This window comes from Oncorhynchus clarkii, chromosome 18 (assembly GCF_045791955.1).
Source record: "Oncorhynchus clarkii lewisi isolate Uvic-CL-2024 chromosome 18, UVic_Ocla_1.0, whole genome shotgun sequence".
Lineage (NCBI taxonomy): Eukaryota > Metazoa > Chordata > Actinopteri > Salmoniformes > Salmonidae > Oncorhynchus > Oncorhynchus clarkii.
Window position 1 is genome coordinate 16,733,539 of NC_092164.1, and position 22,500 is coordinate 16,756,038.

The 22,500-nt window shown below is 46.6% G+C and overlaps 1 protein-coding gene across 1 annotated transcript in view; it reads right to left on the minus strand.

Moving 5' to 3' along the window:
* LOC139373078 (TRAF2 and NCK-interacting protein kinase-like) overlaps positions 1–22,500 on the minus strand; it is a 79,102-nt gene that overhangs the window by 16,782 nt on the left and 39,820 nt on the right. The window contains exons 11-16 of the mRNA XM_071113165.1: positions 3,412–3,478; positions 3,023–3,221; positions 2,826–2,942; positions 2,147–2,233; positions 1,418–1,486; positions 1,193–1,330 (exon numbers count right to left, since the gene is read on the minus strand). Coding sequence (XP_070969266.1) covers positions 1,193–1,330; positions 1,418–1,486; positions 2,147–2,233; positions 2,826–2,942; positions 3,023–3,221; positions 3,412–3,478 — 677 coding nt within the window. The remainder of the gene's footprint in view (positions 1–1,192; positions 1,331–1,417; positions 1,487–2,146; positions 2,234–2,825; positions 2,943–3,022; positions 3,222–3,411; positions 3,479–22,500) is intronic.

Consider the following 22,500-nt stretch of genomic DNA (forward strand, 5'->3'; position numbering starts at 1 on the left):
AGATCATGATCAGGAGAGGGGTAGAGGAAAGAAGAATTAGAATGAGAGGAGGAAGAGGAGTCTATTTCTACATCTATGTCATTTACTTCTATGTCTATTCTACGACAGGGGGAGATGGAGCTGCTACTACGGCCACTGACCCATATCTGCCCCTGGTCTTTCACCCCCAGGTTATGTCCCTGGTTGGGGCTGGAGCTGGGTGCCCAGGCTGGCCCATTGAGGGCCTCTTGGTTAGGGGCTTGGGGATTAGAGATGGGGCTCTCTTTTCGAGATTGGTTGGGGTTGGGGTTAGGGCTGGGGCCTCGGTTAAAGCCAGCCTGTTGCCCCTTCCCATTATGATGTGGCCCCTGGTTGGGGTTGGGTTGTGGCCCTTGGTGTTTAGGTCTGGCACTGCGTACTCGGTCTTGCTGACCAGCCTTTTGACCAGCTCGGCTAGGCCCTTTTGGCCCCCGGTTGTTGTGTTGTACTACCCCCTGGTGGTTGGCTCCGGTATTGCATCCTCTTTCTTTCTGTCTGACCACCCTCTGACCGGCTTTCTGAGCTCTCATCTCTCTAACCTGCTGGCTGATCTCCTGTTTCAGAACAGGATCTACTAGATCCCTGGTCTCCAGGGAGATACGGATGTGAGGGGGAGGGGTGGGGTCGGAGGGGGCTCGGCGAGGGAGGTTGGCGTGGGAGGGAATGGGGGATGAAGGTTGGTTGAAGGAGTGGCTTTGTCTGAGGAATGGGCGGGGTGAGTGGCTCTGGGGGTGTGTCTGCTGCTTCAAGACCTGTAGACAAGGTGGGGCAGAAGTTAAACAAGCACACACACACACACGTGAACAGAGAACCATTCACACATGCACACTCTTCAAACACACACATTAAATATAAAAACACACACGAGAACTGTAACAGAAGAACACAATATCTTGTTCCGATCCACACTGTATGCACCACTACACAGACAATGTTGTAGTTAGACTGAGACTGTACTCATGATCTTCAGTTATGAATGTTGTCCAGAGACCAGAGTCTCTCCAGCATCTTCTCTCGAACCCTTCTGCTTCTGTCTGTAGAAACTCTCAGTGTAGACACCAGGCCTGTGTGTGTGTGTGTGTGTGTGTGTGTGTGTGTGTGTGTGTGTGTGTGTGTGTGTGTGTGTGTGTGTGTGTGTGTGTGTGTGTGTGTGTGTGTGTGTGTGTGTGTGTACCTCTTTAGCCCATGCAGGTTTGTCAGTAGGACTAGCTGAGTCTTTATAGTGATACAGAGGTTTCTTCTCGCCTGGTCGGCCATCTTGGTTTTGTTGTTGTTGCTGTTGCTGCTGTTGTAGAGACACCAGGTAGGCTCTCTACAAAACAAATAGGCAACAATTGACCATCTCTTCAATTATTCAACACCATTGTTATATGACATCATCATAAGAGCCAAGTGTTACCTCCTGTTGTAACTGTCTCTGGAGTCTCTCGGCTTGACGTTGTTCCTCAATCTGCTTACGTTTATACTCCTATGGAGACACACACACACACACACGCGGAAGGCTGTTATTATCCGATCTTAACCAAATCACTATCATGACAGCACAGAGCCAAGCAACAGAGACACATGACACACATGACCAATAGCATCACTCCACACAGGACAGGTTGACCAATAGGATCCATACAGGACAGGGCTCACAGGGACGTTCCATGATCCATGTACAAATGACCTGGACTAACCTGTACCCCGCACATTGACTCGGTACCGGTACCCCCTGTATATAGCCTCATTATTTTTATGTCATTTACTTTATTTTTTTACTTTAGTTTATTTGGTAAATATTTTCTTAACTTTTCTGGAACTGCATTGTTGGTTAAGGGCTTGTCAGTAAGCATTTCACGGTAAAGTTTACACCTGTTGTATTCGGCGCATGTTACAAATAACATGTGATGTGATTTGATGGGGCTGGGGAGGGGGGTTCCTTGCAGGGTACGGGTACAGGTTTACACCACAGGCTCTGTGGCTGTAGTTTCACAGGGTTGAGGGATCAGACTTCAGAGGAGGGGGGTAGGTAGATGTACACATGCAGGTATACAATGGGCCTGCTCCTGTAGAAGTTATTGAGGGGTCAGGGGTGAGAGGTCAGGGGTATATATACATAGACATGCAGGGGTAACAGTGTTACCAGCAGTAGAGCCTGCTCCTGTAGAAGCTGTTGCTGTAGGATCTCTAACTGTCTCTGTTCCTCCTCCAGCTGTCTACGGATATACTCCTATCACAACGCAGCATGGAGGGAAGGAGAGAACAGGAAACAGAAAGAGAGAGTCAGACAGAGATGTACTCCTAATGCAGCATGGAGGGAAGGAGAGAACAGGAAACAGAAAGAGAGAGTCAGACAGAGATGTACTCCTAATGCAGCATGGAGGGAAGGAGAGAACAGGAAACAGAAAGAGAGAGTCAGACAGAGATGTACTCCTAATGCAGCGTGGAGGGAAGGAGAGAACAGGAAACAGAAAGAGAGTCAGACAGAGATGTACTCCTAATGCAGCATGGAGGGAAGGAGAGAACAGGAAACAGAAAGAGAGAGTCAGACAGAGATGTACTCCTAATGCAGCATGGAGGGAAGGAGAGAACAGGAAACAGAAAGAGAGAGTCAGACAGAGATGTCCTCCTAATGCAGCATGGAGGGAAGGAGAGAACAGGAAACAGAAAGAGAGAGTCAGACAGAGATGTACTCCTAATGCAGCATGGAGGGAAGGAGAGAACAGGAAACAGAGAGAACAAGAGACAGATATACTCCTATACACCGTAGCAGCAGGAAGAGAGAGAACAAGAGGACTTCAGGAGGAAGTCAAAGTGTGTACCTGTTCTCTCTCCGCGTGCCTCCTCTCCTCATCTCTCCGTAGTTGTTCCATCTCCTCATAGCGCCTCCTCTGTTCTCTCTCCTGCTGCTTCCTCAACTCACGCTCCCTGCGCTGTTGCTGTTGGACAGAAAAAGAGAGGTAAACATGTGTGTGTGTGCGTGGGTGCGTGTGTGTGTGTATGCATGAGTGTGTCCTACCTCCTCCAGTCTCCTCCTCTGTTCTTTCTGCTCCTCTATGCGTTTCTGTCGTTCGGCCAGTAGGAGGCGCTTGTGTTCCTCGTTCTGCTGTTGTTCCAACTGCTGGCGCCTCAGAGCCTCAGAGCGTTCCTTATTGGCCAGCTGCAGACGCAGGAAGTCCCGCCTTAATGTCGACTCACCGGGGATGTTGATGATGGAGCTGGGGAAGGACCATTCAGAAGAGAGTGTGAGTGGAAAATGGACCAATGACAGACTGTGTTTGTTGGATGTGTGTGTGTGTGTGTGTGTGTGTGTGTGTGTGTGTGTGTGTGTGTGTGTGTGTGTGTGTGTGTGTGTGTGTGTGTGTGTGTGTGTGTGTGTATATGTGTGTGTGTGTATGTGTGTGTTACCTTGGCTCCCCCACGTCTCGCTCCTCTTCCTCCTCTTCACTCCCGCTGTACTCATATTCTGTCTCATCTGCAGAAGAACACACACACACACCAGTCGGTTAGAGTGGCCTAACACATCATATCTCTCAGGAGGAGAAGTGACCTAACACATCAGATCTCTCTGGAGGAGAAGTGACCTAACACATCATATCTCTCAGGAGGAGAAGTGACCTAACACATCAGATCTCTCAGGAGGAGAAGTGACCTAACACATCAGATCTCTCAGGAGGAGAAGTGACCTAACACATCATATCTCTCTGGAGGAGAAGTGACCTAACACATGAGATCTCTCAGGAGGAGAAGTGACCTAACACATGAGATCTCTCAGGAGGAGAAGTGACCTAACACATGAGATCTCTCAGGAGAAGTGACCTAACACATGAGATCTCTCAGGAGAAGTGACCTAACACATGAGATCTCTCAGGAGGAGAAGTGGCCTAACACATCATATCTCTCAGGAGGAGAAGTGACCTAACACATCATATCTCTCTGGAGAAGTGACCTAACACATCAGATCTCTCAGGAGGAGAAGTGACCTAACACATGAGATCTCTCAGGAGAAGTGACCTAACACATGAGATCTCTCAGGAGGAGAAGTGACCTAACACATGAGATCTCTCAGGAGAAGTGACCTAACACATGAGATCTCTCAGGAGGAGAAGTGACCTAACACATCATATCTCTCTGGAGGAGAAGTGACCTAACACATGAGATTCCTCAGGAGGAGAAGTGACCTAACACATCAGATCTCTCAGGAGGAGAAGTGGCCTAACACATGAGATCTCTCAGGAGAAGTGACCTAACACATGAGATCTCTCAGGAGGAGAAGTGACCTAACACATGAGATCTCTCAGGAGGAGAAGTGACCTAACACATGAGATCTCTCAGGAGAAGTGACCTAACACATGAGATCTCTCTGGAGGAGAAGTGACCTAACACATGAGATCTCTCAGGAGGAGAAGTGACCTAACACATGAGATCTCTCAGGAGAAGTGACCTAACACATGAGATCTCTCAGGAGAAGTGACCTAACATATGAGATCTCTCAGGAGGAGAAGTGACCTAACACATCAGATCTCTCAGGAGGAGAAGTGACCTAACACATCAAATCTCTCAGGAGGAGAAGTGACCTAACACATCAGATCTCTCAGGAGGAGAAGTGACCTAACACATGAGATCTCTCAGGAGAAGTGACCTAACACATGAGATCTCTCAGGAGGAGAAGTGACCTAACACATGAGATCTCTCAGGAGAAGTGACCTAAAACATCAGATCTCTCAGGAGGAGAAGTGACCTAACACATCAAATCTCTCAGGAGGAGAAGTGACCTAACACATGAGATCTCTCAGGAGGAGAAGTGACCTAACACATGAGATCTCTCAGGAGAAGTGACCTAACACATGAGATCTCTAAGGAGGAGAAGTGACCTAACACATAATTTCTCTCTGGAGGAGAAGTGACCTAACACATGAGATCTCTCAGGAGGAGAAGTGACCTAACACATCAGATCTCTCAGGAGGAGAAGTGGCCTAACACATGAGATCTCTCAGGAGAAGTGACCTAACACATGAGATCTCTCAGGAGGAGAAGTGACCTAACACATCATATCTCTCTGGAGGAGAAGTGACCTAACACATGAGATCTCTCAGGAGGAGAAGTGACCTAACACATGAGATCTCTCAGGAGGAGAAGTGACCTAACACATGAGATCTCTCAGGAGAAGTGACCTAACACATGAGATCTCTCAGGAGAAGTGACCTAACACATGAGATCTCTCAGGAGGAGAAGTGGCCTAACACATCATATCTCTCAGGAGGAGAAGTGACCTAACACATCATATCTCTCTGGAGAAGTGACCTAACACATCAGAACTCTCAGGAGGAGAAGTGACCTAACACATGAGATCTCTCAGGAGAAGTGACCTAACACATGAGATCTCTCAGGAGGAGAAGTGACCTAACACATGAGATCTCTCAGGAGAAGTGACCTAACACATGAGATCTCTCAGGAGGAGAAGTGACCTAACACATCATATCTCTCTGGAGGAGAAGTGACCTAACACATGAGATCTCTCAGGAGAAGTGACCTAACACATGAGATCTCTCAGGAGGAGAAGTGACCTAACACATGAGATCTCTCAGGAGGAGAAGTGACCTAACACATGAGATCTCTCAGGAGAAGTGACCTAACACATGAGATCTCTCTGGAGGAGAAGTGACCTAACACATGAGATCTCTCAGGAGGAGAAGTGACCTAACACATGAGATCTCTCAGGAGAAGTGACCTAACACATGAGATCTCTCAGGAGGAGAAGTGACCTAACACATGAGATCTCTCAGGAGGAGAAGTGACCTAACACATGAGATCTCTCAGGAGAAGTGACCTAACACATGAGATCTTTCTGGAGGAGAAGTGACCTAACACATGAAATCTCTCAGGAGGAGAAGTGACCTAACACATGAGATCTCTCAGGAGAAGTGACCTAACACATGAGATCTCTCAGGAGAAGTGACCTAACATATGAGATCTCTCAGGAGGAGAAGTGACCTAACACATCAGATCTCTCAGGAGGAGAAGTGACCTAACACATCATATCTCTCAGGAGGAGAAGTGACCTAACACATGAGATCTCTCAGGAGGAGAAGTGACCTAACACATGAGATCTCTCAGGAGAAGTGACCTAACACATGAGATCTCTCAGGAGGAGAAGTGACCTAACACATCAGATCTCTCAGGAGGAGAAGTGACCTAACACATGAGATCTCTCAGGAGAAGTGACCTAACACATGAGATCTCTCAGGAGGAGAAGTGACCTAACACATGAGATCTCTCAGGAGAAGTGACCTAACACATGAGATCTCTCAGGAGGAGAAGTGACCTAACACATCATATCTCTCTGGAGGAGAAGTGACCTAACACATGAGATTCCTCAGGAGGAGAAGTGACCTAACACATCAGATCTCTCAGGAGGAGAAGTGGCCTAACACATGAGATCTCTCAGGAGAAGTGACCTAACACATGATATCTCTCAGGAGGAGAAGTGACCTAACACATGAGATCTCTCAGGAGGAGAAGTGACCTAACACATGAGATCTCTCAGGAGAAGTGACCTAACACATGAGATCTCTCTGGAGGAGAAGTGACCTAACACATGAGATCTCTCAGGAGGAGAAGTGACCTAACACATGAGATCTCTCAGGAGAAGTGACCTAACATATGAGATCTCTCAGGAGGAGAAGTGACCTAACACATCAGATCTCTCAGGAGGAGAAGTGACCTAACACATCAAATCTCTCAGGAGGAGAAGTGACCTAACACATGAGATCTCTCAGGAGGAGAAGTGACCTAACACATGAGATCTCTCAGGAGGAGAAGTGACCTAACACATGAGATCTCTCAGGAGAAGTGACCTAACACATGAGATCTCTCTGGAGGAGAAGTGACCTAACACATGAGATCTCTCAGGAGGAGAAGTGACCTAACACATGAGATCTCTCAGGAGAAGTGACCTAACACATGAGATCTCTCAGGAGAAGTGACCTAACATATGAGATCTCTCAGGAGGAGAAGTGACCTAACACATCAGATCTCTCAGGAGGAGAAGTGACCTAACACATCAAATCTCTCAGGAGGAGAAGTGACCTAACACATGAGATCTCTCAGGAGGAGAAGTGACCTAACACATGAGATCTCTCAGGAGAAGTGGCCTAACACATGAGATCTCTCAGGAGAAGTGACCTAACACAAGAGATCTCTCAGGAGGAGAAGTGACCTAACACATGAGATCTCTCAGGAGGAGAAGTGACCTAACACATGAGATCTCTCAGGAGAAGTGACCTAACACATGAGATCTCTCTGGAGGAGAAGTGACCTAACACATGAGATCTCTCAGGAGGAGAAGTGACCTAACACATCAGATCTCTCAGGAGGAGAAGTGACCTAACACATGAGATCTCTCAGGAGAAGTGACCTAACACATGAGATCTCTCAGGAGGAGAAGTGACCTAACACATGAGATCTCTCAGGAGGAGAAGTGACCTAACACATGAGATCTCTCAGGAGAAGTGACCTAACACATGAGATCTCTCTGGAGGAGAAGTGACCTAACACATGAGATCTCTCAGGAGGAGAAGTGACCTAACACATGAGATCTCTCAGGAGAAGTGACCTAACACATGAGATCTCTCAGGAGGAGAAGTGACCTAACACATGAGATCTCTCAGGAGGAGAAGTGACCTAACACATGAGATCTCTCAGGAGAAGTGACCTAACACATGAGATCTTTCTGGAGGAGAAGTGACCTAACACATGAGATCTCTCAGGAGGAGAAGTGACCTAACACATGAGATCTCTCAGGAGAAGTGACCTAACACATGAGATCTCTCAGGAGAAGTGACCTAACATATGAGATCTCTCAGGAGGAGAAGTGACCTAACACATCAGATCTCTCAGGAGGAGAAGTGACCTAACACATCATATCTCTCAGGAGGAGAAGTGACCTAACACATGAGATCTCTCAGGAGGAGAAGTGACCTAACACATGAGATCTCTCAGGAGAAGTGACCTAACACATGAGATCTCTCAGGAGGAGAAGTGACCTAACACATCAGATCTCTCAGGAGGAGAAGTGACCTAACACATGAGATCTCTCAGGAGAAGTGACCTAACACATGAGATCTCTCAGGAGGAGAAGTGACCTAACACATGAGATCTCTCAGGAGAAGTGACCTAACACATGAGATCTCTCAGGAGGAGAAGTGACCTAACACATCATATCTCTCTGGAGGAGAAGTGACCTAACACATGAGATTCCTCAGGAGGAGAAGTGACCTAACACATCAGATCTCTCAGGAGGAGAAGTGGCCTAACACATGAGATCTCTCAGGAGAAGTGACCTAACACATGATATCTCTCAGGAGGAGAAGTGACCTAACACATGAGATCTCTCAGGAGGAGAAGTGACCTAACACATGAGATCTCTCAGGAGAAGTGACCTAACACATGAGATCTCTCTGGAGGAGAAGTGACCTAACACATGAGATCTCTCAGGAGGAGAAGTGACCTAACACATGAGATCTCTCAGGAGAAGTGACCTAACATATGAGATCTCTCAGGAGGAGAAGTGACCTAACACATCAGATCTCTCAGGAGGAGAAGTGACCTAACACATCAAATCTCTCAGGAGGAGAAGTGACCTAACACATGAGATCTCTCAGGAGGAGAAGTGACCTAACACATGAGATCTCTCAGGAGGAGAAGTGACCTAACACATGAGATCTCTCAGGAGAAGTGACCTAACACATGAGATCTCTCTGGAGGAGAAGTGACCTAACACATGAGATCTCTCAGGAGGAGAAGTGACCTAACACATGAGATCTCTCAGGAGAAGTGACCTAACACATGAGATCTCTCAGGAGAAGTGACCTAACATATGAGATCTCTCAGGAGGAGAAGTGACCTAACACATCAGATCTCTCAGGAGGAGAAGTGACCTAACACATCAAATCTCTCAGGAGGAGAAGTGACCTAACACATGAGATCTCTCAGGAGGAGAAGTGACCTAACACATGAGATCTCTCAGGAGAAGTGGCCTAACACATGAGATCTCTCAGGAGAAGTGACCTAACACATGAGATCTCTCAGGAGGAGAAGTGACCTAACACATGAGATCTCTCAGGAGGAGAAGTGACCTAACACATGAGATCTCTCAGGAGAAGTGACCTAACACATGAGATCTCTCTGGAGGAGAAGTGACCTAACACATGAGATCTCTCAGGAGGAGAAGTGACCTAACACATCAGATCTCTCAGGAGGAGAAGTGACCTAACACATGAGATCTCTCAGGAGAAGTGACCTAACACATGAGATCTCTCAGGAGGAGAAGTGACCTAACACATGAGATCTCTCAGGAGAAGTGACCTAACACATGAGATCTCTCAGGAGGAGAAGTGACCTAACACATCATATCTCTCTGGAGGAGAAGTGACCTAACACATGAGATTCCTCAGGAGGAGAAGTGACCTAACACATCAGATCTCTCAGGAGGAGAAGTGGCCTAACACATGAGATCTCTCAGGAGAAGTGACCTAACACATGATATCTCTCAGGAGGAGAAGTGACCTAACACATGAGATCTCTCAGGAGGAGAAGTGACCTAACACATGAGATCTCTCAGGAGAAGTGACCTAACACATGAGATCTCTCTGGAGGAGAAGTGACCTAACACATGAGATCTCTCAGGAGGAGAAGTGACCTAACACATGAGATCTCTCAGGAGAAGTGACCTAACATATGAGATCTCTCAGGAGGAGAAGTGACCTAACACATCAGATCTCTCAGGAGGAGAAGTGACCTAACACATCAAATCTCTCAGGAGGAGAAGTGACCTAACACATGAGATCTCTCAGGAGGAGAAGTGACCTAACACATGAGATCTCTCAGGAGGAGAAGTGACCTAACACATGAGATCTCTCAGGAGAAGTGACCTAACACATGAGATCTCTCTGGAGGAGAAGTGACCTAACACATGAGATCTCTCAGGAGGAGAAGTGACCTAACACATGAGATCTCTCAGGAGAAGTGACCTAACACATGAGATCTCTCAGGAGAAGTGACCTAACATATGAGATCTCTCAGGAGGAGAAGTGACCTAACACATCAGATCTCTCAGGAGGAGAAGTGACCTAACACATCAAATCTCTCAGGAGGAGAAGTGACCTAACACATGAGATCTCTCAGGAGGAGAAGTGACCTAACACATGAGATCTCTCAGGAGAAGTGGCCTAACACATGAGATCTCTCAGGAGAAGTGACCTAACACATGAGATCTCTCAGGAGGAGAAGTGACCTAACACATGAGATCTCTCAGGAGGAGAAGTGACCTAACACATGAGATCTCTCAGGAGAAGTGACCTAACACATGAGATCTCTCTGGAGGAGAAGTGACCTAACACATGAGATCTCTCAGGAGGAGAAGTGACCTAACACATGAGATCTCTCAGGAGAAGTGACCTAACACATGAGATCTCTCAGGAGAAGTGACCTAACATATGAGATCTCTCAGGAGGAGAAGTGACCTAACACATCAGATCTCTCAGGAGGAGAAGTGACCTAACACATCAAATCTCTCAGGAGGAGAAGTGACCTAACACATGAGATCTCTCAGGAGGAGAAGTGACCTAACACATGAGATCTCTCAGGAGAAGTGACCTAACACATGAGATCTCTCAGGAGGAGAAGTGACCTAACACATAATTTCTCTCTGGAGGAGAAGTGACCTAACACATGAGATCTCTCAGGAGGAGAAGTGACCTAACACATCAGATCTCTCAGGAGGAGAAGTGGCCTAACACATGAGATCTCTCAGGAGAAGTGACCTAACACATGAGATCTCTCAGGAGGAGAAGTGACCTAACACATCATATCTCTCTGGAGGAGAAGTGACCTAACACATGAGATCTCTCAGGAGGAGAAGTGACCTAACACATCATATCTCTCTGGAGAAGTGACCTAACACATCAGAACTCTCAGGAGGAGAAGTGACCTAACACATGAGATCTCTCAGGAGAAGTGACCTAACACATGAGATCTCTCAGGAGGAGAAGTGACCTAACACATGAGATCTCTCAGGAGAAGTGACCTAACACATGAGATCTCTCAGGAGGAGAAGTGACCTAACACATCAGATCTCTCAGGAGGAGAAGTGGCCTAACACATGAGATCTCTCAGGAGAAGTGACCTAATACATGAGATCTCTCAGGAGGAGAAGTGACCTAACACATGAGATCTCTCAGGAGGAGAAGTGACCTAACACATGAGATCTCTCAGGAGAAGTGACCTAACACATGAGATCTCTCTGGAGGAGAAGTGACCTAACACATGAGATCTCTCAGGAGGAGAAGTGACCTAACACATGAGATCTCTCAGGAGAAGTGACCTAACACATGAGATCTCTCAGGAGAAGTGACCTAACATATGAGATCTCTCAGGAGGAGAAGTGACCTAACACATCAGATCTCTCAGGAGGAGAAGTGACCTAACACATCATATCTCTCAGGAGGAGAAGTGACCTAACACATGAGATCTCTCAGGAGGAGAAGTGACCTAACACATGAGATCTCTCAGGAGAAGTGACCTAACACATGAGATCTCTCAGGAGGAGAAGTGACCTAACACATCAGATCTCTCAGGAGGAGAAGTGACCTAACACATGAGATCTCTCAGGAGAAGTGACCTAACACATGAGATCTCTCAGGAGGAGAAGTGACCTTACACATGAGATCTCTCAGGAGAAGTGACCTAACACATGAGATCTCTCAGGAGGAGAAGTGACCTAACACATCATATCTCTCTGGAGGAGAAGTGACCTAACACATGAGATTCCTCAGGAGGAGAAGTGACCTAACACATCAGATCTCTCAGGAGGAGAAGTGGCCTAACACATGAGATCTCTCAGGAGAAGTGACCTAACACATGAGATCTCTCAGGAGGAGAAGTGACCTAACACATGAGATCTCTCAGGAGGAGAAGTGACCTAACACATGAGATCTCTCAGGAGGAGAAGTGACCTAACACATGAGATCTTTCTGGAGGAGAAGTGACCTAACACATGAGATCTCTCAGGAGGAGAAGTGACCTAACACATGAGATCTCTCAGGAGAAGTGACCTAACACATGAGATCTCTCAGGAGAAGTGACCTAACATATGAGATCTCTCAGGAGGAGAAGTGACCTAACACATCAGATCTCTCAGGAGGAGAAGTGACCTAACACATGAGATCTCTCAGGAGAAGTGACCTAACACATAATTTCTCTCCAGAGGAGAAGTGACCTAACACATGAGATCTCTCAGGAGGAGAAGTGACCTAACACATCAGATCTCTCAGGAGGAGAAGTGGCCTAACACATGAGATCTCTCAGGAGAAGTGACCTAACATATGAGATCTCTCAGGAGGAGAAGTGACCTAACACATCAGATCTCTCAGGAGGAGAAGTGACCTAACACATCATATCTCTCAGGAGGAGAAGTGACCTAACACATGAGATCTCTCAGGAGGAGAAGTGACCTAACACATGAGATCTCTCAGGAGAAGTGACCTAACACATGAGATCTCTCAGGAGGAGAAGTGACCTAACACATCAGATCTCTCAGGAGGAGAAGTGACCTAACACATGAGATCTCTCAGGAGAAGTGACCTAACACATGAGATCTCTCAGGAGGAGAAGTGACCTAACACATGAGATCTCTCAGGAGAAGTGACCTAACACATGAGATCTCTCAGGAGGAGAAGTGACCTAACACATCATATCTCTCTGGAGGAGAAGTGACCTAACACATGAGATTCCTCAGGAGGAGAAGTGACCTAACACATCAGATCTCTCAGGAGGAGAAGTGGCCTAACACATGAGATCTCTCAGGAGAAGTGACCTAACACATGAGATCTCTCAGGAGGAGAAGTGACCTAACACATGAGATCTCTCAGGAGGAGAAGTGACCTAACACATGAGATCTCTCAGGAGGAGAAGTGACCTAACACATGAGATCTTTCTGGAGGAGAAGTGACCTAACACATGAGATCTCTCAGGAGGAGAAGTGACCTAACACATGAGATCTCTCAGGAGAAGTGACCTAACACATGAGATCTCTCAGGAGAAGTGACCTAACATATGAGATCTCTCAGGAGGAGAAGTGACCTAACACATCAGATCTCTCAGGAGGAGAAGTGACCTAACACATCAAATCTCTCAGGAGGAGAAGTGACCTAACACATGAGATCTCTCAGGAGGAGAAGTGACCTAACACATGAGATCTCTCAGGAGAAGTGACCTAACACATGAGATCTCTCAGGAGAAGTGACCTAACACATGAGATCTCTCAGGAGGAGAAGTGGCCTAACACATGAGATCTCTCAGGAGAAGTGACCTAACACATGAGATCTCTCAGGAGGAGAAGTGACCTAACACATCATATCTCTCTGGAGGAGAAGTGACCTAACACATGAGATCTCTCAGGAGGAGAAGTGACCTAACACATCATATCTCTCTGGAGAAGTGACCTAACACATCAGAACTCTCAGGAGGAGAAGTGACCTAACACATGAGATCTCTCAGGAGAAGTGACCTAACACATGAGATCTCTCAGGAGGAGAAGTGACCTAACACATGAGATCTCTCAGGAGAAGTGACCTAACACATGAGATCTCTCAGGAGGAGAAGTGACCTAACACATCATATCTCTCTGGAGGAGAAGTGACCTAACACATGAGATTCCTCAGGAGGAGAAGTGACCTAACACATCAGATCTCTCAGGAGGAGAAGTGGCCTAACACATGAGATCTCTCAGGAGAAGTGACCTAATACATGAGATCTCTCAGGAGGAGAAGTGACCTAACACATGAGATCTCTCAGGAGGAGAAGTGACCTAACACATGAGATCTCTCAGGAGAAGTGACCTAACACATGAGATCTCTCTGGAGGAGAAGTGACCTAACACATGAGATCTCTCAGGAGGAGAAGTGACCTAACACATGAGATCTCTCAGGAGAAGTGACCTAACACATGAGATCTCTCAGGAGAAGTGACCTAACATATGAGATCTCTCAGGAGGAGAAGTGACCTAACACATCAGATCTCTCAGGAGGAGAAGTGACCTAACACATCATATCTCTCAGGAGGAGAAGTGACCTAACACATGAGATCTCTCAGGAGGAGAAGTGACCTAACACATGAGATCTCTCAGGAGAAGTGACCTAACACATGAGATCTCTCAGGAGGAGAAGTGACCTAACACATCAGATCTCTCAGGAGGAGAAGTGACCTAACACATGAGATCTCTCAGGAGAAGTGACCTAACACATGAGATCTCTCAGGAGGAGAAGTGACCTAACACATGAGATCTCTCAGGAGAAGTGACCTAACACATGAGATCTCTCAGGAGGAGAAGTGACCTAACACATCATATCTCTCTGGAGGAGAAGTGACCTAACACATGAGATTCCTCAGGAGGAGAAGTGACCTAACACATCAGATCTCTCAGGAGGAGAAGTGGCCTAACACATGAGATCTCTCAGGAGAAGTGACCTAACACATGAGATCTCTCAGGAGGAGAAGTGACCTAACACATGAGATCTCTCAGGAGGAGAAGTGACCTAACACATGAGATCTCTCAGGAGGAGAAGTGACCTAACACATGAGATCTTTCTGGAGGAGAAGTGACCTAACACATGAGATCTCTCAGGAGGAGAAGTGACCTAACACATGAGATCTCTCAGGAGAAGTGACCTAACACATGAGATCTCTCAGGAGAAGTGACCTAACATATGAGATCTCTCAGGAGGAGAAGTGACCTAACACATCAGATCTCTCAGGAGGAGAAGTGACCTAACACATCAAATCTCTCAGGAGGAGAAGTGACCTAACACATGAGATCTCTCAGGAGGAGAAGTGACCTAACACATGAGATCTCTCAGGAGGAGAAGTGACCTAACACATGAGATCTCTCAGGAGAAGTGACCTAACACATGAGATCTCTCTGGAGGAGAAGTGACCTAACACATGAGATCTCTCAGGAGGAGAAGTGACCTAACACATGAGATCTCTCAGGAGAAGTGACCTAACACATGAGATCTCTCAGGAGAAGTGACCTAACATATGAGATCTCTCAGGAGGAGAAGTGACCTAACACATCAGATCTCTCAGGAGGAGAAGTGACCTAACACATCAAATCTCTCAGGAGGAGAAGTGACCTAACACATGAGATCTCTCAGGAGGAGAAGTGACCTAACACATGAGATCTCTCAGGAGAAGTGGCCTAACACATGAGATCTCTCAGGAGAAGTGACCTAACACATGAGATCTCTCAGGAGGAGAAGTGACCTAACACATGAGATCTCTCAGGAGGAGAAGTGACCTAACACATGAGATCTCTCAGGAGAAGTGACCTAAAACATCAGATCTCTCTGGAGGAGAAGTGACCTAACACATCATATCTCTCTGGAGGAGAAGTGACCTAACACATGAGATCTCTCAGGAGGAGAAGTGACCTAACACATCATATCTCTCTGGAGGAGAAGTGACCTAACACATGAGATCTCTCAGGAGGAGAAGTGACCTAACACATGAGATCTCTCAGGAGAAGTGACCTAACACATCAGATCTCTCAGGAGGAGAAGTGACCTAACACATGAGATCTCTCAGGAGAAGTGACCTAACACATGAGATCTCTCAGGAGGAGAAGTGGCCTAACACATGAGATCTCTCAGGAGAAGTGACCTAACACATGAGATCTCTCAGGAGGAGAAGTGACCTAACACATCATATCTCTCTGGAGGAGAAGTGACCTAACACATGAGATCTCTCAGGAGGAGAAGTGACCTAACACATCAGATCTCTCAGGAGGAGAAGTGACCTAACACATCAGATCTCTCAGGAGGAGAAGTGACCTAACACATCAGATCTCTCAGGAGGAGAAGTGACCTAACACATCAGATCTCTCAGGAGGAGAAGTGACCTAACACATCAGATCTCTCAGGAGAAGTGACCTAACACATCATATCTCTCAGGAGGAGAAGTGACCTAACACATGAGATCTCTCAGGAGGAGAAGTGACCTAACACATGAGATCTCTCAGGAGGAGAAGTGACCTAACACATCATATCTCTCAGGAGGAGAAGTGACCTAACACATCATATCTCTCTGGAGGAGAAGTGACCTAACACATCAGATCTCTCAGGAGAAGTGACCTAACACATCATATCTCTCAGGAGGAGAAGTGACCTAACACATCATATCTCTCAGGAGGAGAAGTGACCTAACACATGAGATCTCTCAGGAGGAGAAGTGACCTAACACATGAGATCTCTCAGGAGGAGAAGTGACCTAACACATCATATCTCTCTGGAGGAGAAGTGACCTAACACATGAGATCTCTCAGGAGGAGAAGTGACCTAACACATCAGATCTCTCAGGAGGAGAAGTGACCTAACACATCAGATCTCTCAGGAGGAGAAGTGACCTAACACATGAGATCTCTCAGGAGAAGTGACCTAACACATCAGATCTCTCAGGAGGAGAAGTGACCTAACACATGAGATCTCTCAGGAGGAGAAGTGGCCTAACACATCATATCTCTCAGGAGGAGAAGTGACCTAACACATGAGATCTCTCAGGAGAAGTGACCTAACACATCAGATCTCTCAGGAGGAGAAGTGACCTAACACATCATATCTCTCTGGAGGAGAAGTGACCTAACACATCAGATCTCTCAGGAGGAGAAGTGACCTAACACATGAGATCTCTCAGGAGGAGAAGTGACCTAACACATCAGATCTCTCAGGAGGAGAAGTGACCTAACACATCATATCTCTCAGGAGGAGAAGTGACCTAACACATCAGATCTCTCAGGAGGAGAAGTGACCTAACACATGAGATCTCTCAGGAGGAGAAGTGACCTAACACATGAGATCTCTCAGGAGGAGAAGTGACCTAACACATCAGATCTCTCAGGAGGAGAAGTGACCTAACACATCAGATCTCTCAGGAGGAGAAGTGACCTAACACATCAGATCTCTCAGGAGAAGTGACCTAACACATGAGATCTCTCAGGAGAAGTGACCTAACACATGAGATCTCTCAGGAGGAGAAGTGGCCTAACACATCATATCTCTCAGGAGGAGAAGTGACCTAACACATCATATCTCTCTGGAGAAGTGACCTAACACATCAGAACTCTCAGGAGGAGAAGTGACCTAACACATGAGATCTCTCAGGAGAAGTGACCTAACACATGAGATCTCTCAGGAGGAGAAGTGACCTAACACATGAGATCTCTCAGGAGAAGTGACCTAACACATGAGATCTCTCTGGAGGAGAAGTGACCTAACACATGAGATCTCTCAGGAGGAGAAGTGACCTAACACATGAGATCTCTCAGGAGAAGTGACCTAACACATGAGATCTCTCAGGAGAAGTGACCTAACATATGAGATCTCTCAGGAGGAGAAGTGATCTAACACATCAGATCTCTCAGGAGGAGAAGTGACCTAACACATCATATCTCTCAGGAGGAGAAGTGACCTAACACATGAGATCTCTCAGGAGGAGAAGTGACCTAACACATGAGATCTCTCAGGAGAAGTGACCTAACACATGAGATCTCTCAGGAGGAGAAGTGACCTAACACATCATTTCTCTCTGGAGGAGAAGTGACCTAACACATGAGATCTCTCAGGAGAAGAAGTGACCTAACACATCAGATCTCTCAGGAGGAGAAGTGGCCTAACACATGAGATCTCTCAGGAGAAGTGACCTAACACATGAGATCTCTCAGGAGGAGAAGTGACCTAACACATCATATCTCTCTGGAGGAGAAGTGACCTAACACATGAGATCTCTCAGGAGGAGAAGTGACCTAACACATCAGATCTCTCAGGAGGAGAAGTGGCCTAACACATCAGATCTCTCAGGAGGAGAAGTGACCTAACACATGAGATCTCTCAGGAGGAGAAGTGACCTAACACATGAGATCTCTCAGGAGAAGTGACCTAACACATCAGATCTCTCTGGAGGAGAAGTGACCTAACACATCATATCTCTCTGGAGGAGAAGTGACCTAACACATGAGATCTCTCAGGAGGAGAAGTGACCTAACACATCATATCTCTCTGGAGGAGAAGTGACCTAACACATGAGATCTCTCAGGAGGAGAAGTGACCTAACACATGAGATCTCTCAGGAGAAGTGACCTAACACATCAGATCTCTCAGGAGGAGAAGTGACCTAACACATGAGATCTCTCAGGAGAAGTGACCTAACACATGAGATCTCTCAGGAGGAGAAGTGGCCTAACACATGAGATCTCTCAGGAGAAGTGACCTAACACATGAGATCTCTCAGGAGGAGAAGTGACCTAACACATCATATCTCTCTGGAGGAGAAGTGACCTAACACATGAGATCTCTCAGGAGGAGAAGTGACCTAACACATCAGATCTCTCAGGAGGAGAAGTGACCTAACACATCAGATCTCTCAGGAGGAGAAGTGACCTAACACATCATATCTCTCTGGAGGAGAAGTGACCTAACACATCAGATCTCTCAGGAGAAGTGACCTAACACATCATATCTCTCAGGAGGAGAAGTGACCTAACACATCATATCTCTCAGGAGGAGAAGTGACCTAACACATGAGATCTCTCTGGAGGAGAAGTGACCTAACACATGAGATCTCTCAGGAGGAGAAGTGACCTAACACATCATATCTCTCAGGAGGAGAAGTGACCTAACACATCATATCTCTCTGGAGGAGAAGTGACCTAACACATCAGATCTCTCAGGAGAAGTGACCTAACACATCATATCTCTCAGGAGGAGAAGTGACCTAACACATCATATCTCTCAGGAGGAGAAGTGACCTAACACATGAGATCTCTCAGGAGCAGAAGTGACCTAACACATGAGATCTCTCAGGAGGAGAAGTGACCTAACACATCATATCTCTCTGGAGGAGAAGTGACCTAACACATGAGATCTCTCAGTAGGAGAAGTGACCTAACACATCAGATCTCTCAGGAGGAGAAGTGACCTAACACATCAGGATCTCTCAGGAGGAGAAGTGACCTAACACATCAGATCTCTCAGGAGGAGAAGTGACCTAACACATGAGATCTCTCAGGAGGAGAAGTGACCTAACACATCAGATCTCTCAGGAGGAGAAGTGACCTAACACATCATATCTCTCAGGAGGAGAAGTGACCTAAAACATCAGATCTCTCAGGAGGAGAAGTGACCTAACACATGAGATCTCTCAGGAGGAGAAGTGACCTAACACATGAGATCTCTCAGGAGGAGAAGTGACCTAACACATCAGATCTCTCAGGAGGAGAAGTGACCTAACACATCAGATCTCTCAGGAGGAGAAGTGACCTAACACATCAGATCTCTCAGGAGAAGTGACCTAACACATCAGATCTCTCAGGAGGAGAAGTGACCTAACACATGAGATCTCTCAGGAGAAGTGACCTAACACATCAGATCTCTCAGGAGGAGAAGTGACCTAACACATCAGATCTATCAGGAGGAGAAGTGACCTAACACATCATATCTCTCAGGAGGAGAAGTGACCTAACACTTCAGATCTCTCAGGAGGAGAAGTGACCTAACATATGAGATCTCTCAGGAGGAGAAGTGACCTAACACATCAGATCTCTCAGGAGAAGTGACCTAACACATCAGATCTCTCAGGAGGAGAAGTGACCTAACACATCATATCTCTCTGGAGGAGAAGTGACCTAACACATCAGATCTCTCAGGAGGAGAAGTGACCTAACACATGAGATCTCTCAGGAGGAGAAGTGACCTAACACATCAGATCTCTCAGGAGGAGAAGTGACCTAACACATCATATCTCTCAGGAGGAAAAGTGACCTAAAACATCAGATCTCTCAGGAGGAGAAGTGACCTAACACATGAGATCTCTCAGGAGGAGAAGTGACCTAACACATGAGATCTCTCAGGAGGAGAAGTGACCTAACACATCAGATCTCTCAGGAGGAGAAGTGACCTAACACATCAGATCTCTCAGGAGGAGAAGTGACATAACACATCAGATCTCTCAGGAGAAGTGACCTAACACATCAGATCTCTCAGGAGGAGAAGTGACCTAACACATGAGATCTCTCAGGAGAAGTGACCTAACACATCAGATCTCTCAGGAGGAGAAGTGACCTAACACATCAGATCTCTCAGGAGGAGAAGTGACCTAACACATCAGATCTCTCAGGAGGAGAAGTGACCTAACACATCAGATCTCTCAGGAGAAGTGACCTAACACATCAGATCTCTCAGGAGGAGAAGTGACCTAACACATGAGATCTCTCAGGAGGAGAAGTGACCTAACACATCAGATCTCTCAGGAGAAGTGACCTAACACATCAGATCTCTCAGGAGGAGAAGTGACCTAACACATGAGATCTCTCAGGAGAAGTGACCTAACACATCAGATCTCTCAGGAGGAGAAGTGACCTAACACATCAGATCTATCAGGAGGAGAAGTGACCTAACACATCATATCTCTCAGGAGGAGAAGTGACCTAACACTTCAGATCTCTCAGGAGGAGAAGTGACCTAACATATGAGATCTCTCAGGAGGAGAAGTGACCTAACACATCAGATCTCTCAGGAGAAGTGACCTAACATATGAGATCTCTCAGGAGGAGAAGTGACCTAACACATCAGATCTCTCAGGAGGAGAAGTGACCTAACATATGTGATCTCTCAGGAGGAGAAGTGACCTAACACATCATATCTCCCAGGAGGAGAAGTGACCTAACACATCAGATCTCCCAGGAGGAGAAGTGACCTAACACATCAGATCTCTCAGGAGGAGAAGTGACCTAACACATCAGATCTCCCAGGAGGAGAAGTGACCTAACACATCAGATCTCTCAGGAGGAGAAGTGACCTAACATATGAGATCTCTCAGGAGGAGAAGTGACCTAACACATCAGATCTCTCAGGAGGAGAAGTGACCTAACACATCAGATCTCTCAGGAGGAGAAGTGACCTAACACATCATATCTCTCTGGAGGAGAAGTGACCTAACACATCAGATCTCTCAGGAGGAGAAGTGACCTAACACATGAGATCTCTCAGGAGGAGAAGTGACCTAACACATCAGATCTCTCAGGAGGAGAAGTGACCTAACACATCATATCTCTCAGGAGGAGAAGTGACCTAAAACATCAGATCTCTCAGGAGGAGAAGTGACCTAACACATGAGATCTCTCAGGAGGAGAAGTGACCTAACACATGAGATCTCTCAGGAGGAGAAGTGACCTAACACATCAGATCTCTCAGGAGGAGAAGTGACCTAACACATCACATCTCTCAGGAGGAGAAGTGACCTAACACATCAGATCTCTCAGGAGAAGTGACCTAACACATCAGATCTCTCAGGAGGAGAAGTGACCTAACACATGAGATCTCTCAGGAGAAGTGACCTAACACATCAGATCTCTCAGGAGGAGAAGTGACCTAACACATCAGATCTATCAGGAGGAGAAGTGACCTAACACATCATATCTCTCAGGAGGAGAAGTGACCTAACACTTCAGATCTCTCAGGAGGAGAAGTGACCTAACATATGAGATCTCTCAGGAGGAGAAGTGACCTAACACATCAGATCTCTCAGGAGAAGTGACCTAACACATCAGATCTCTCAGGAGGAGAAGTGACCTAACACATCATATCTCTCTGGAGGAGAAGTGACCTAACACATCAGATCTCTCAGGAGGAGAAGTGACCTAACACATGAGATCTCTCAGGAGGAGAAGTGACCTAACACATCAGATCTCTCAGGAGGAGAAGTGACCTAACACATCATATCTCTCAGGAGGAGAAGTGACCTAAAACATCAGATCTCTCAGGAGGAGAAGTGACCTAACACATGAGATCTCTCAGGAGGAGAAGTGACCTAACACATGAGATCTCTCAGGAGGAGAAGTGACCTAACACATCAGATCTCTCAGGAGGAGAAGTGACCTAACACATCAGATCTCTCAGGAGGAGAAGTGACATAACACATCAGATCTCTCAGGAGAAGTGACCTAACACATCAGATCTCTCAGGAGGAGAAGTGACCTAACACATGAGATCTCTCAGGAGAAGTGACCTAACACATCAGATCTCTCAGGAGGAGAAGTGACCTAACACATCAGATCTCTCAGGAGGAGAAGTGACCTAACACATCAGATCTCTCAGGAGGAGAAGTGACCTAACACATCAGATCTCTCAGGAGAAGTGACCTAACACATCAGATCTCTCAGGAGGAGAAGTGACCTAACACATGAGATCTCTCAGGAGAAGTGACCTAACACATCAGATCTCTCAGGAGGAGAAGTGACCTAACACATCAGATCTATCAGGAGGAGAAGTGACCTAACACATCATATCTCTCAGGAGGAGAAGTGACCTAACACTTCAGATCTCTCAGGAGGAGAAGTGACCTAACATATGAGATCTCTCAGGAGGAGAAGTGACCTAACACATCAGATCT